Source organism: Syngnathoides biaculeatus, chromosome 12 (assembly GCF_019802595.1).
Source record: "Syngnathoides biaculeatus isolate LvHL_M chromosome 12, ASM1980259v1, whole genome shotgun sequence".
Taxonomy (NCBI): domain Eukaryota; kingdom Metazoa; phylum Chordata; class Actinopteri; order Syngnathiformes; family Syngnathidae; genus Syngnathoides; species Syngnathoides biaculeatus.
The window spans coordinates 16,634,769-16,651,936 of NC_084651.1; the positions used below are offsets into that span (position 1 = coordinate 16,634,769).

General features: G+C 40.8%; 1 protein-coding gene across 3 annotated transcripts in view; it reads right to left on the reverse strand.

Moving 5' to 3' along the window:
* Positions 1–1,305: 1,305 nt before the first annotated feature.
* The window catches only part of cpeb3 (cytoplasmic polyadenylation element binding protein 3), a 45,064-nt gene continuing 29,201 nt past the window's right edge, over positions 1,306–17,168 (reverse strand). For all 3 annotated transcript variants that reach the window (XM_061836397.1, XM_061836396.1, XM_061836398.1), the window contains exons 6-10: positions 17,032–17,121; positions 11,257–11,375; positions 8,333–8,447; positions 7,847–8,028; positions 1,306–6,073 (exon numbers count right to left, since the gene is read on the reverse strand). In XM_061836397.1, coding sequence (XP_061692381.1) covers positions 5,846–6,073; positions 7,847–8,028; positions 8,333–8,447; positions 11,257–11,375; positions 17,032–17,121 — 734 coding nt within the window. In that variant the 3' untranslated portion in view covers positions 1,306–5,845. The remainder of the gene's footprint in view (positions 6,074–7,846; positions 8,029–8,332; positions 8,448–11,256; positions 11,376–17,031; positions 17,122–17,168) is intronic.

Genomic DNA, 17,168 nt, shown 5'->3' on the forward strand with positions numbered 1-17,168 from the left:
AGACCTCACAGTGCATGTCAGCGAATGAGAATAATGAGGTCAAAGGAATTGCCTGAATAGCTCAGAGACAGAATTGTGGCAAGGCACAGATCTGGCCAAGGTTACAAATAAATAATAAAAAATGCTGCTCTTAAGGTTCCCAAGAGCAGTGGCCTCCATAACCCTTAAATGGAAGACGTTTGGGATGACCACAATCCTTCCTAGAGCTGGCCATCTGGCCAAACAGAATTTGGAGAAGAAAAGCCTTGGTGAGAAAGAAGAAGCTGAGCTCCAGCTGAGAGCCACAGATCCAGTCAGGAGATGGTAGAAAGTCAAAGGTCACTGCAACCCTCCACCGTCGCATGGAGTTTGCTTTAAAAAAACCAAACATGTGAAGAGCTCCAAAATGGTGACAATTAAGATCCTCTGGTCTGATGAGACGAAGATAGAACTTTTATGGCTTTCATTCTTGTGTGGAGAAAACCAGGGACTGTTCATCACCTATTACAGTCTCGAGGGTGAAGCATGGTGGTGGCAGCTTCATCCTGTGGGGACAGGACCATTGGTTGCAATCGAAGGAAAGATGAATCCACCCAAGTAGAGGGTTATTCTGGACAAAAACCTTCTCCAGAGAGCTCAGAACCTCGGACTGGGTTCAAAGTTCACTTTCTGACAAAACAAACACTTGAAATAAAGGAGTGGCTTCAGACGGAACAGCTCTGTGACTGTTCTTGAATGGCCCAACCGGAGCCTTGACTTAAACCCAATTGAGCATCTCTAGAAAGACCTGAAAATTGCTCCCCACCAACGTTTGCCATCCAAACTGTCAGAACTGGAAAGGATACCCAAATCCAGCTGTGAAAAACTTGCTGCATCATATCAAAAAAGACTCACAAGGGTGCTTCTAGTAAATACTGACAAAAGGGTCTGAATACTCGAAAATGTCAACATTTCTGTTATTTTCTGTCAATATGGGGTGCTGTGTGTACAATAATGATGAAAAAGATAATTTTAGTAAATGGCTACAAAATAAGTGAAAAACGTAAGGGGGTCTGAAAACTTTCGATACCCATTGCACTGAATATGAACGTACATCAGTTATAGCTGATCAAAATGTGTTTTGGGAACAATTGGGAACATTCTATCAAGTCTATCACGGTTTAATCATGTGCAACCAAAACATTTTTTTTCTCCTGTGTATTTATGCTGGACATAAAAGAAAGCATTGTGGAGATCAGTGTTTCCCAAGCTTTATTGAGCCAAGGCACCCATTTTACATTCTAAAAAGCTCAAGACACCATACAAAAATCTCACCCCAAAAAAATATGAAGACTGACATCTCAATTTATTAATAAATATACTTCCTCAGTGTTAAATCTGGATGTGTATACTTCTACACAAAGCCAATAAACTCCAGCATTTTGTCGTATAGATGGCAACACACAGATACTGTACACAAATTCATTGTACTGCTACCTAATGGAAGAGCATTTAATTTTTCTACTTGTCACTGGGACCAATTCAATGAAATAGGGCAGCCCCGGTGATGTGTGACGGCGGACTTGTTGGGAATCAAAGCCTGGCAGCGATCAAAACATTTCCACAAGTCTTACAAATGCTGTGTAGTATGCGCTGATGAGTAACAAAGGGGAAGTGATGTCATTGGTGACTGGTTCACAATACGCGACTTTACCACAACTTCAGTTACCCTTTTAAATGGGCCATGCCGCTAGGAAATAAAAGTATTATTTACTCTCAATTATGTTTTTTTCTTATGTGTGGCCCTTCGTTTTACATGGTGATTATTTTTTTTAATCATCGTCATCCCTTTAGATATTTTTCACATTATTGACACACAAAGCTAAACATTTTAAAGTGTCCACATGTGACATTATTTTAAACTCCAGCTCCAAAAAAAAAAAGTGAAAATAAAAAACAAATTAGCATCACAAAATTAATTTATTTCATGTAAAAATACAAAATCATATATTATATTGAGCAGATATGAAAGAATCCCCCCAATAAATCTTAATGGTTGAGAAATGAATCAGCAAAAGCAAATACAAAAAAATATAAAAATATGTTAGTTTCTCTCTCTCACTCTTTCTTTCGCAAAATCATCAATTTAATATGAAATGAAAAATGAAACTAATAAACTCTCAGTACAAAGGCTACATACTACTGGAAGGTACGAGTTGGTAAATACACAGTAGAAAATTATTTTTGTGAATCACAATGAAAATAATTCTGCAATAAAGACTTATGCCACTTTTTTCTCTCTTTTTTTTTTTTTTTACAAATAGTACAAACAGTATTGCACATAACAACAAAGAGGTTCTTAGCTTGAGAGCAAACAAAATGTGACAAATTCAAGTGTTGCATGAGAAAAAGGCCACCAGTCTTGCTCGATGCACCTTTGGGGCTTTCACTCAAGTTGTCTCTCATTTATGGTTAAATAACATTCTTTTCTTACAACCTTCACTCGCTTTTGAAATGAAGCAGAGCTAACAGATTAGGGTTTTTAAAACACAAAAATTACTGGAGCACACGTGTGTGTGTGTGTGTATATATATATATATATATATATATATATATATAAATTTTTTTTTTTTTTCGAAAAAAATAGAAAAAAATAAAAAGGCTTGAGAAGATAGTAAAGTGATTATAAAGATACAAACTGGGGACAAAGTTGTTTTTCTTTTCCCCTCTTTCCCAACAAACTAGGCTGTACTCTCACGAGAACTACACATTAGTTCTAAACTTCTAATGCCTGCTATCGTCGTCTCCCAAAATAAACTCTTAAAATAAAAGCAAACAAGTAAAAACAAAAAACAATAAATCAACTGTTAAATAATTTCTCTTGAATTAAATTAATATACTTTTTCTTCAGAATAAACTTAGAAAATAGAAGTTTTTCCTCCCATTATATTTCAATATTGAGGTATTGCAAAAGATCTTGTCAGTGAGAGAGCAAGCTTTACCTATTTTTTTTTTTTTTTTGTCTTTTAACAAAAACAAGTGGGGATTCTCGAAAATTGGATACAAAGGGTAGTGCATAACAGACAACTATCCTGCAGAGAAGAAAACAAACAAAACCTATCTGGGTGGGAAAGGAAATGTCACAAAAAACACCCAGAATTCACTTTTCATAGGGATACATATTATATATGCTCAGCCTTGAGTTTCTTTTAGCTTTCTTTCCATCAGTAAAAAATATATTTCATTTTTTTTTTTTTTTTAAATGGAAAAAAAACACACTAAAGCAAAGAACACAAAACAGTTTGTGACTAAAAAGAAAAGCGCTTCAGGGCATGGCACAGGCTACCTCCCTACAAAAATAAAAATTGACAACACGGGCGACCTTGCAAATATCCTTTATGGATTATCCACAGAACTACAAAAAAAAAAAAAAAAAAGTTTCATTTGACATCACTGCACTCTATAATTCTATAATCTTTTCATAAATAACACAGATTGTTAGCAGGTCGGTTACTTCAAGCTTTGTAGGACAAAATAAAAGGGGAGGGGCTTAAAATGGTCCATCTGTATATATTTCAATCAGTATGTAAAGAACGCGCCATTTTTTTCAACTAGTAGCTTCAATTACGTTCTTCATCGATGCCTTCGCCTAAAGAGCAGCAGCAGCGCCTCCTTGTGGGAGGGACAACATCAGCGCCGCGTTTTCGGCTGCTTGTCAACGCTCACTAGCTCTTTGGCTGGCTTCTGAGACGTTTACAAAAAGATCCGACACTCGTCGTTTTATGTATCTAAAGTTGTCTTGTCTTGTGTGCGTTGGAAAGACAGCTGTTATGGGTGTATTCAAACGCACGAAGGCTAGATTTTTGGTACTCTTCAAACTGTCATTGACAAACTTAAAAATGAACAAATATGTACAAAAAAACGAACTCTGGCCTGGCATAATATTTTGTTGCACTACTTTTTGAGGGAACCGCTTCGCAATTTTCAGAATTCTCAGTAACACAAACTGCACCTATTGGCTCACATGAAAAGCACTTTGAGCAACAGTCGGTCAAAAGTGGCACTTTTGTCTTACGAGTCAGGACAAAGTGTACTGGTTATATTTTTATGAAGGATATCGAATATTGAAGAAATGCATCTTTCCATAGGTCATGTTTGAAAGGTGATTGTCTGATTCATGGGATTAAGATCAGGGCTCAAAGAGGGCCACTTCAGAATAGTCTGATGTTTTGTTCTTGGGTAAACCTCTTGAAAGGAGCCCCGCCCTGCGGATGAGACCAAATGCTTTGACGCTGGGCAGCACATTTTACACCAGAATCTCACGATTCATTTTTCTCTGCACAGATGCAAAGCGTCCTATGCCGTTTTCACTTGACTTCGAAGTGACATACAAAGTATGTAATACTGTACTTACAGTACATCCAAGAATATCTCAGAAGAAGCCATTAAACTATTTGGAAGTTGTCTTCGGTGTGTGTGGCCTGATCTAAAACCTATTGAACATGAGCGGAAGGAGCTAAAACAGGCTCCCGCCAATCTTGACACAGCAGGAGCAGTTTGCATACACAGAGGGGGACACAATAAAGGTTCGACAGGTGCAGAGGTCTGGTGTAAAATCATTTGGTTCATAATCGTGTCAAAAAGCTGAGGACACCGTTGTGTTTGTTGCCAAGTCAGCTGTGTTTGTCTTTTTTTTCCCAAAAATAATTGTGTTGGACCACAAAAATAGTGAATTTTCAGTAAATTATTTCTTTTGTCAGTTTCAAGTAACTACTGTTTGCATTGCATTACAAATTATCCTATATATATATATGTGTGTATATATAATGAGCACAACTACTCGTGTGCCAATGATAGAAGTCCCGTGAAACGACAACTCAAACGAATCACAGTTCTAGGCATACTCTGACCTGACTCAATATGGTATCAAAAAATTGCACAATTATAACAAGCACTGCGAGAAAAGAAAAAAAAAGTACTTCACTTGTCATAGACAGTTTCTCATGGTTATTTTACACCAAATTGGATTTGTGTTAATTAAGGTTGCAGCTACCCACACGACGCTTTGAATGTTGACTCTGTGCGTGCGGCGACCTTAAACAAATGCGAACTTCAAGGGCAGCCATCTTTGTGTCAAGAGCGCCCCCTGTGTTGTTTTTACACGCGAGGCATGCGTGTGTACTTCTGGTATCTGATCATACCGTCAATTTAGCAGCAAAGCCATCGCAGCATTACATTTACAGAACGCTAAAAAAATAATGTCGTAAAAAAAATAAAGACCTAGAAATCAACAGTGAACTCATCTGGTTGCGTGTATGAGGTATTCAAATTTTTTAAAATTATAGAGTGATTGATAAGCTGTTTTTTTTTTTTTTTTTTAATCATTTCAGAGCCCAAATGTCTGAATGTCTTTTTGCACCTTTAGTGACACTTTTTCGCTCTCTTGGGGCCGATATCTTTTGAAAATAAGTGCATTCTCCCTTGATATTAAATTAAAATAATTCATATATGTGTGAATATAGGTACAAAACTAAAATACTTTTTTCCCCCCCATAATATTTATATGGCCCCACCTCCGTGTGGCTATGGAAGGGGGCGGGGGAGTTTCAGCAGGACCAGGCCGCCCAGTCAAAAAGAAGAGTGAGCTGAAAGTAGTCAAGTGTCTGGTTGGATCTTCTGTGCGTGTATTTGGATGTTTGATTGACATAGCAGAGCAAAGTGCGAATTCTACGCTTTAACTTTTCATACTGCTTTGTTAGCGGGGAGGAGACGAGTTGGACCAGAAGGTGTGAAGATGAGACGTTTTGCGTGAATTGATAAGATGGAGGGGCCTATTTTTCTTTTTTTTTTTTAATCTGGGGAAAGGTTAGTCAAGCAACCACACTACTCAGCTCCAGCGAAAGGACACATGTCGAGGGCGGTCGCCCCCCTCCTTCACCAGGGGCTTGTGGAACTCGCGACCCGCTCGCGAGTGAATGTTGGCCCAGCAGTACTCGCAGTAGTACTGCAGACACGTGACGTTGGCACAGAAGAACGGCGCAAACTTCCCCCCGCAGCGTGCCCCCTGGCATTCATCGCACATCTGATCGTCAAGCACGTACGGCTTCACCTCCACCTGTGAGAAACAACAGCAGACGTAATCCGAAATCATCAAAATCATCATTTTTTTTTGGGCTGGGGGACTCTTAATTCATTTCAAATAAAGTACTGACCCCACCTTCATGGTTTACTTTAACATTTGATTCGTTTTAGGATTGTTGCAAGGCGGGCGGTGGAAAAGACCAAAAACACCAATATTTGTCAAAGTGAGCCAGAGAGATTGAGAGGCGCACCATATGAGGTGTAGTACAGGCCAAAAATAACTTTGACCTCAGACAGTTAATCTGGGAACCAGATGGACAATAACACCAACTGAGGGAGGGTCTTATTTCACGGTACAGACCATCAGGAATCGATATAGGAGATTGCTTCCAGCCATCCAACTATCCATTTTCTTAGCCACTTATCCTCACAAGGGTCGCGGGGAGTGCTGGTGCCTATCCCAGCGGTCAACGGGCAGGAGGCAGGGTACAACCTGAACAGATTGCCAGCCAATTGCAGGGCACATAGAGACAAACAGCCGCACTCACAACTAAACTTGGGGGCAATTTAGAGAGTGCAATTAATGTTGGATGTTTTTGGGATGTGGGAGGAAACCGGAGTGCCCGGAGAAAACCCACGCAGGCACGGGGAGAAGATGCAAACTCCACAGGGGCAGGGCCAGGATCGAAGCACCGACCTCAGAACTGTGAGGCCAACACTTTAAAGCTGCTCCACCGTGCCGCCCAGATGGCTTCCATTTACACTTCTTTTTTTTTTAAACTTTCTTTTTTGAATCTCACATGGACGAAAAAGGTGTCAGGAAAAAAAGGTCATGCAAAAAAAAATTAATATAAAAAAAAGTAAGGTTTTTTGTGTTTTATCCAATAAAGCATAAGAGACTAGCAGGCTAGCTAGAGTGGCAGCAGCTTGGTCCAAGGCAGCAAGGACTTTCTGCTGAACGGGCACAAAACATACCGGGCTTCTACCTTTGGCCAAGGTATGGCGAGAGATCCCGGTTAAAAGCTTTTCCGGAGGGAGACGCGTCATCCAAAAGCTTCCAGTTTCAAGAGATTGGTTAACTTTCAAATAGTCAAATTAGATTTTTCATTTTGTCGGAAAATTACATCTTATTTTGCAATATTTCAAGGCGTAACAATTCAATTCTGACTCGGAAGTCACTGGTTCCTGTTAATACAAATCGGCAATGGAGTTTTCGAGGGCAAGTCTGAGCTGGCATTGCTTTCAATGCTGAAGTCGTTGCTGCAAACTGCTGCAAGAGGCGCCGTGGCGCTGGTTGCACACAACAGAGGCCTCAAGCTTCCCATCCAGATGACCCGATTTTGCTCAGATGCACCGCACAGGCCGAAAGAGAAAAGGTCCTTCTTCAAAACATCCCACTAAGTTTGAACCATAGAATTATCTAAACTATCATGATATGTGAAAGGATTAAGATTCAGTGGGAATGAAGGGTTAGAGTTGTGTTTCAATACTGTTACTACTACAATGAAGGGTCCTGCCCTGAAGAGGCCCAATGTTCTGGCTGACAACCAGTCTCGCTCGGTCACAATCTATGCGTCTGCTATTGGCTGGTTTGGCTTAAAAAAAAGCAGGCTGCAGTCGAGCACGGGTGGCTCTAAATGTATAGGGAAGAACTATAATTAAACCAGTCCTGAAACACGTGTTGGGCCACAGTGATGAGACAGCCTGGGCGAGCCTTCCATCATTGCAAGCGGAGACGTAGACCATAATGAACGCTCGGCTGTGGTCGACACCCTTCCTCCGAGACTGAGAACGTGGACTTACTCACCCTTTTGTCGATGTCATTGTGCTGTAGCTGAACGAAGCGAGCGCTGATGGCGGCGATGTAGCTCTGCTGATTGGAGAAGGCCACGCGCCCGGCCCCTTTCGGGTATTTGAGCTCCGGGTCGGTGTCGATGCCTGCGTAGCAAACACCTCCGTACAGCCGATCCATGATCATTGCCAACTCCACTGGATGGGGGGGGGGGGGGGACACAGACACATTATTTGCGTTTTAGCCTGTGGGTGGAAAACGCTTTCATAATTTAAACAATATGCTTGACATCCAATTTATGGTCTGTGTACTAGTACACTGCAACGTTCAAACCAAAAACAATCTTCCGTCCCTGTACTTAATACTTAATACTTAGTACTAATACTTACAATTCATCCAGAACATTTTCATGGCAATTACAAACCTCCATACAGTACCAGTCTGTATTAGAAGCTTCAGGGACAAGAAATGTACTACCAGTAATTGCAACAGTTACTATACCTGCACGCAGAGGCCGGGGAACCCCCCCTACAAAGATAGTCTTGCGGGGGTCCAAAGGCTGGGAGCCATCCATGACGAAGTCACTGTCACTCAGATTCCATGGACGGATCTGAACCTGTGGGGTTTAAAAAAAAAAAAAAAAAAAAAAAAGATGCTTATCATCCAGGCAAATTTTAACTCCTTTTCACCCTCTTTCAATGAGTCTGCAAAAACACAATTATTTGTGTCACCAAAAAAAAAAAAAACAATAATCCCAAGCAATTATCCTGTGTAAACTACATTTTATTTACACTGTACAGCACTTCTCCCATACTCCAAATTGCTACACATGGTTAAAATAATGATAAAAACTGACATCTGACTGGAATTCCTGCTTAAATAAACGTGTTTTGAAGCTCGGCTAAAGACCTCCACCGCCGCCAAAGGCGGGCTGCGAGCTCCGGCAACAGCGGATGGTTCTTTGGATGGGAATGACGCGGAGTCTGACGAGCGAGCTTTGGCGGTGGAGGCCTTTAGCTGAGCTTCAGTGGCGGTGGAGGCCTTTAGCTGAGCTTCGGTGGCGGCGGAGGCCTTTAGCCGAGCTTCGTCGTCCGGGGCTAACGGCCTCCACTGCCTGGAAACTCGGCACGCGGCCCGCCGCCGGAGCTCGCTCGTCAGATTCCACGTCATTTCCGTCCGAAGAACCATCTGCGGCTACTGCCCGGAGCTACCGGGGGCCTTTGTTTATACACTTATGTCACGCGTAGGCCTCCGAGTAGTCAGACTCTGCGTCATTCCGCCCGAAGAACCGTCTGAATATTCAACATTACAGCCAGGGGTTCAAATCTGTATGAAAGTATTCCTCTGTCTTCCCGATCAACCAATACTGCTATTTCTTCATCAGATGAGGATAAATCTGAGAAATCGGCGCTGGGCATAAATGGTGTCCCATGTAATCGAGCTTTTGTTGCGGCACGTAACACATCATATCGGCGCATGTAGGTCATATGACTCGTGAAAATGGCAGCGCCCCTGAAAAGTGGTAATTGCCGATAAAAATGTTCTTAAAACACTTAAATGAGAGAGGATTTAACATCACATTGTCAAAATAGGGTACATATTGGATTTCCCCTTTATTAAATAGAAGTGCATTCCATAATTTAGCAGGACAGGACTACGAGGCTCTCTCACCTTTATTTTTTTTAATCTCGTGTGAGGGACAGTAAGTACAAGGCAGTCACCAGACCGCAGTGACATAACAGGACATTGAAATTACACCAAATCCACCAAGTATGGAGGAGCTTGAGCATTGAGGGCTCTGTAAAAAAATGTTGTATTGAATCCTAAAATAAACAGAGAGCCAGTGCAAGGGCAACAGAACAGGAGTGATGAGGCTGAAACTATGAGGTGTGGACCTAAAAAAATAGCGGTGTCAAAACTAATTGGAAATTGTCTGACTGAGTTTTGTTTTCAACAGGCGAAGTGATGATTCCCGTAATCAGAAAAAGCTAACATAGACCTACGTTTGGAAATATTTTTGAGGTGGGAAAAGGAGGAACAGATTAGTTTTAATGTGTTCCTACATCTTATTTTTGGCCTCATTGAACTGAATTAAGGGAGCTGTGAGCCATCCAGCCCTTTGTCGCAGTTGCGCAATCTTGCGGTGCACTCATCAGGTTAAATGAAAAATAAATCTGGAGATCGTCTGCAGACAACTGGTATGAGATACCCTCACATTTTCTGATGACATCTCAGAGAGGAAGCCTGTGCAGCACAAAAACGTAAGGGCCCAAAGACTGACCCTTGAAGAACACTGCAGTTAAAGGGCTACACTCCAACTTATGGGGGCCAACAACCACAGAAAAACCTCATTTTGATAGATAGGATAAAAACCAGCTCACGGTGGTCCGCGAGAGGCCTCTCCAGTCTATAAAAATGGGATGATCACGTTGTGTAGAGCAAATTTTCCTCATCCATCTGCTATTACAGGTTTTTTTCCCCCCATCATTGAAATGAACACTACTGTACGGAGCCCCTAAAGGGACATTTGAAAAAAAACCAAAAAAAAAAAACTTGTTCGTCATTGTAATGAGAAACTAGTCCATTGCATGTGTGTAAGTATAAAAGACCCTTTATATTAAGTATTACACAATCCAAAATGGTGTATTCTTTGTGCTGAACCAGACTAAAAGACTTCAAAATGATTTTTAATGTCTCTCAGATACAACATAATGGTGACGACTTGCTAGTAAAGCAGCAATGTCTTCATAATAGAGTCCCAGATGAAAATAGAACCATACTAACTCCTACATTGTCATTGTTGTGTAGAAATGCAAACTGAAATGAATAAGGGTCTTTTATACATGCACACATGCAACATGTAACTAGTTACTCATTCCAACGAGAAAGTTTCCCTCTTTTTTTTTTCCTCCATGTCCCTTTAGGGGCTCCATACTACTGTGATATTTCCGTTGTTTTTTTTTGGCCAAGTGACATAACTTGGTCAAAGTTACATATACATAAATTTAAAAATACTTTTCAATTTTAAAAATGGAATCTCCTGAAGGGAGAGCTTCCACTCATCAATTTTGAAATTCGCCAGCTCAAGTGTCCACAAATGGACCAAAACTATTGATTGTTGCAGTTGTTGTAGTTTGCAGTGACGTACTGTAGAACTAACAGCTGTTTCCAAATACTTCTGTTAACTTAAAGGAATACACTTGAATAACTACAAGATGGGATCAGAATTTTTCTGTTGACAGTATTATAGATTCACTTATACAACATACATGAACAATATCATACGTATTTGGACAACACAGTGATGCACGTATTAAGGGACGTCAGGTCATCTTGTATTCTGTGACCATTTTTTTTAATCTTAGTAAATTTTTATTTTGGCTGCCCCGTGAAAGTTATCAACAGCACTTTGGGGCTGTACTCACCGGCTTGTCTTTGATGGTGGGGCTGGACACACAAAGGTAGAGCTTGCTGTCCTCTTCGATGCAGGCGTCAATCAAGGCCTGAACAGAGGTCTCATCTTGGAACAGTAGGAAGGCATAACCTGGAAAAGGAATAAAACATGTGTGATCATTCCATTGCGAAGGCTGTTGGCCTCCATCATTGCAAAATCGGTTTAGGCCCCGATTCTAATTGGCATAGGTCACACGTTTTATTGATCGCAGGTTTTCCATATTGGTCACACTGCTGGCTCAGTGCCGGAAACCAAAAAACTGATCATGTCAAAACACACAGTGGAGCTTTCTGAGAGAACCAGGTTGAGTTCAGTGATGCCTTTGGGGCAAACAGAAAGACATAACCTGACAATAATGTTGAATTATTTAGCACCAGGAGTACTCAGGCTCGGGTTTATAGCCCTAGTATGGTGAGATATTTTGCTAAATATCATGATGTGACTTTTAAAACGAAAGCCTAATACGGTAATATGAGTTGACACCCCTCAGGGTCTCAACTTTCAGTACATCCGTCCGTCACAAACGCATGAGTTGGCGCGAGACATCTGGAAATCTCAGAAGATTCCACCTCTCACTTGTTCAGAGGTAGTTATTATGATGTTTTTATGCTTATGTCAACAGTGCTGAATTTCTTTTTTATGTGACAATATTGAAGTGAGATCTGCGAGGTGCATCTGCAATGCCCATCATCTTCTTATGTAAAGATTTTGTATCAATTTTTCTGATTAACATTTCTCCCTTTGCTTTTACATCAACATCTCATTTACGAAAGTTAAAATATATCTTGACAATTTGACCCTGGAATGAATACAGGTAGTTTCTATTACAATTATTCTCTATCAGATCCAAATAGGCCAACCCGTGTCCCAGGATGATGTTTTTGACTTTAGAGGTTCCGATATATTAAAAAAAAAAAAAAAAAAAAAAAAACTCTCAGATACCCGACAACAAACACACACACACACACACACACACACACACACACACACACAGGATGTATGGAGAACAACACAGTCTAGGCCACAGGTGTCAGACTCAATGCCCAGAGGCCAGATCCGGCCCATCACATGATTTTATGTCGCCCGCGAAAGCAAGTCATGTGTGTCAAATTCTATGATTCTTGTCAAAAATTTCAAATTGTCATATCATAAATTCAAACATTAGGATATCGCAAGCATTTTTGTGTTACCAAACATCAACAATAGTTCTATAATCCATTCCCCTTGATTCCTGATTCCCAAATTTGTTCACAAATTTGATGTGTAATTATGATGAGGCAATTAAAGATTTTTAAGGTTTCAGTCATAACGGCCGTCTGGGGGAAACCGTAACTACAATGTGCTCCATGACCAAAATGTTTTGACACCCCTGGTCTAGGCAGTCAATTCAATGAAGTGTATGTAGTACAGCGTGTACACAGGTGTGAGCACATGCTGCTGGCAATGCGAGAAGGGGGGAAACGTGGCAGTCGCAGTTAAATGTGGATTGGAAAATCAACTGTGCTTCCTCAACTCAGACAGCTGCTCTAGCAAAAGAGGCAATTTCATTATTTTGCATGTCAGGTTGTGCCTGACATGTTTTTCATCACAGTCTTACAATCCAAGCAGTGATGACCGTTGTTGTCACATTGAAATCAGGATCCAGCTTTGTGCACAAAATTTCCGACAGCTACATGTGGAAGACTTAGGCAAACATGCTTCGACATTCTTTCACATTCAATAGAAAATGAAACATGATTTTTGTCTACCATTTCCCATGAGTAATATTATTTCAAAAGGAAAGTACAGTAAATAACTACTTTTGAATACGACAATTTTGAGCAAACTTTATTCAGAGGGTTACAAAATGAAACAAAAACAACACACACTAGTAGCACAAAAAAACAATCCAGGGCTGGAAGACCCCCATCTTGCCCGAAGCCAGCTGTGATCAATTCCAGTTTCTCTGTGACGTTGGAGAGGATAAGCAGCATATACCTTGACCTTGAGGGCCACCTACACGTTTATTATCACGTGCTGCTGTAATTGCAATTTTGCAAATTTCTGAATCAACTAATAATCAGACTGAATCAACTTGAAAAAAATATGTACTGTATCTTGGTGATTACAGAAATGTGCTATTAAATTTAAAGGAACGCCAGACTCATCTTTGGTCCAGTCACAACTAGATCCAGGGTGTACAAAAATAATCTTAAGGACTACAAAATGTAAAGATGATTTGTGGTTTGTCGTCTTCATCAAAATTTCTCATTAGTCTCTGCAAGGTTATATAAAGAGTGATTGTTGTAAGGGGAGCTGTTGGAAGTCCAATCCAAGCAAAACAAAAGAACTGCAGTCTTGCCCCATTAAAAAAAAAAAAAAAAAAGCAGGGCATGAAATGGCAGAGCTAGCCAGCAGCACACAATCTTTGCTCCAAAGGAGGGAACAAAGTGTTCTGTGACCAGAAGCAAAAGAGCCAAGAACGGAGGGTAGATGGGTGAGTCATTGGGGGTGGGGGGTGGCTGAATGAGAAAAGGTAGAGAAAGCACAAGCATTCACGCAAAATCCTTGTGTTGCCAATGAAAGATGGCGTGATGTACTGTGGAACCACTCAAATCCAAAAGTCAAACTCACCTCCAAGTGTGTCAGTCAATCTTCAAAAATTGAAGGCAAGTTATCTTTTGTGTGTGTGTGTGTGTGTGTGTATTATCTTTTATGGCAACTGATAAAATATTACCTCTGCAGTCTGATGTCTGAAGTTGCATTTGGAGATGGTTGTGGTCCCGAACTTAATCAGTGAAGGAGTTTCATCGCCATTCAGGTAAACCCCCCCCCCCCCCTTACTATGCAGACGTCAAGTCAAACAACAAACCATTTTTATTTTTTTGATAATTGTCCCAGTGACTGATAGATTGAACAACTTGGACTTGGACACGTTGGAGACAATATAGCATTGCATGAAAGTGTTTCACCACCTTCATTTATCTGAAATACTTTTTAGGGCTCAGCGCCACCCAAATGGTCTGATATTTAGTTTGCTGGTAATTGCTTGTACAAAGATATTTTGTTCTGTCCAAAGCAGAGGGACTGAAGTCAGAAGAGGAGAGTGCACATCTGTAGTGCTCAAGATTTACGGTATATGCCAAAAAAGTCTCAGGGGGGTCATTTTCCTCCCAACAGATGATTGTTTACAGTCAAAGTCACTCCTGCCTTATTGCAGCTCGAACAATACCCTTCCCGAAATAAAGGCAGCCAGTTTGACAAAACAGGGAAAACAACTGTTGTAGGAACAGAAGCCTGATGGTCATTAGTCAAATTGCAGGTAATGCAGATGATCAAAGTTGTACAACAGGGAAAAGTAGAAATGCTACTCAAGGGATGCTAAAACTTTGACAGTGCCTTTCTACCTTCAAGTAATGTAACTCGAAATTACTGTTCTGTTCCTCTTCCTAAAACTTTTCTAGCTATCAAGAGAAAAAGAAAAGTGAGCTGTGTGAGTGCAGAACTGACATTGTCGAGCTAATTGCTCTGACAATGGGAAAACCAAAGCAAGTCCTCCTCCTATTTTCTTTTTCTTTCGAAAGACATTTTAATACAGCTCTGTACCGGTTTAGCTTGTGCATGTGGTCGTCTTAATATACATTTATTTTTTGGGGGGAAACTAGTGGAATTTAGAGAAGTACGATTGTCATCTTACACACAGGGAGCAGTTTTGTAGTGTTCAGACAGTTTTGCCCCCTCAGCCGCTCCCCAGTCACAGACCAAAATAGCTCCTTAATATTTGCAGCCGCAACCGTGATGACGGTGATATAGGGCGGATGTACCTGACATCACCATAGCAACCAGACTTCATTGTCGTTGCCGTGACCTCACAGACATCTGAGAACTGAAGGCTGGCCTTTTTTTAAGGATTCACACAATGAATCAATTTGTTATGTCATCTTTTTTTTTTTTTTTTTTTAACCTGTTGACACAATCACCAGGCAAGCAGCAACATTTAATTTGCAACTGCCCACCACTAGTGTTTGAGCTCAAAAATATTTTTTCCTCTATTTGATTGTCTGGCAGACAAACACTTGTGAAAGCAAAACAAAGGGATTATGACCAGTGATAATGAAGCGATCAGCATCTTTCATATTCTCCATAAGTGTTCATTGTTACAAGATGGTATGGAATTCCGTCTAAATACACTGAAATTGAAAGATGGAAGAAAAAACCAAAGGTCACAGTTTGCTTGTTAAAGCTCTCCATTTTCCAATCCGTGTGTCCTTATTCGGGTTGCTGGCGAGAAAGAGCCTATCCCAGCTAACTTTGGGCCCCAGGCAAGGTAGACCCCTGACTAAACATTAGTCGCTCGCGCTCATATAGGCTGACAACTGTTCACACTCAGATTCACTCCTAATTTGTGCACGTGCATGCTTTGGCAATGTTGGAAGAAGATGGATTATCCGGAGAAGACACACAAGCACAGGGCGGGCTCCATACAGGAGGACTGGAGCACGGATTCAAACACACAACCATCTTTTCATGGTGTTGAAGGCTTCATAAAACTCATTTATCTTGATGTAGCGCAGCTCCACTCTAAACGAGCTTTCAGTCATATGCATACTAAAATGCCCGAGAATATCGAAAGGTTATTCATGACTCAACTCAACTTTACTAATACAGCACTTTTAAAAAAGATGAAAATGGAGTGCTGTTCAATCCAGGGAAAAAAATCTGACTTTATATTTTAATTAACAGTATTTGGCACTAGGCAGCAGGGTGACGTTTTCATGGTATGATGCAGAAAAAAAAGAAAACAAACATGATGTAGTAAGAAAACCAGAGAGTAAAGTTAGTTTTTCCTTGAACGGCTTTCTTTGTTTTTTTTTTTAACTGTGCAAAAGTACCAATCCTCTCTTAGGTATGTACAAGTCATTGGTTAGCCCAGAAACTGGACTGGGCAATAATATGAGTCACCTCGTCACCTAAAATACACTTAAGAACCCATACAACCCAACCCACTTCCATACATGTCTACAAGCTCACAACACAGGAGTGTTTCATTCTGTGTTTGGGTCCCTTGACTAAATATCATCTTTTGGCAGTTTCTGCAGGGACATGAAAAAAAGGAAGTGTTTTATTTTTGTTTGTTTAATTTAAGCGACATGACACACCACTAGACCCCACCTCCATACTATTGGCAGTCTCCTCCATCTGCTGCAAGCTTATTCCCCTAAAATGTTGTCATATTTTTTTTCTAGGTGTGGCTTTAGTAGAGTTGAGCCCACTCCAAGGAACCCTCCCAATCCACGAAAATAATAACATCAAGAAATGAGTGAGAGAGAGCGAGAGAGAGAGAGAGATGCTCCAGATTCAGTGGATCAACATGTGTAAATGGAATGCCAGTTATTTCCGGAGCATCTTAATTGCTTCCCTAATATGAGACCGGGCAGCTCCTGGGCCAGAGGGCTTGATGAAGAGACTGTTGCTAATCTGATCAGCCTTTTCTCCACAACCTAGCCATAACTCTACTGAGGAAAACGTTGACCTGCCTCGTGTAACCGTTCCAACAAGCAACCATTAGGGTGAAATCCCATGCTGTATGGATTACTGTGGCTGGGCTACCCATTGTGATGCTCTCCTAGGATGAACCATGATTTCTGGGTAATATTAATGCTTTGATGCTATGATGGCAAAGAAACACCCAGGGTGATGTTTATTGATGTGGTCTTGGATGTACCATGGGAATAATACAGCTTTTGTTTGCCGAAACTAATATTACCTTTTGGCGGGAAGTAGGATTTGCTCTCAGCTTTGTGGGGCCAGTCCACTAACAGGTGTCCAAAGCGACGGAAACTGTTGGTGATCTCATCTGTTAAATAATGAGGCCGGGTGTTGAGAGAGAGAGAAAACTCATAA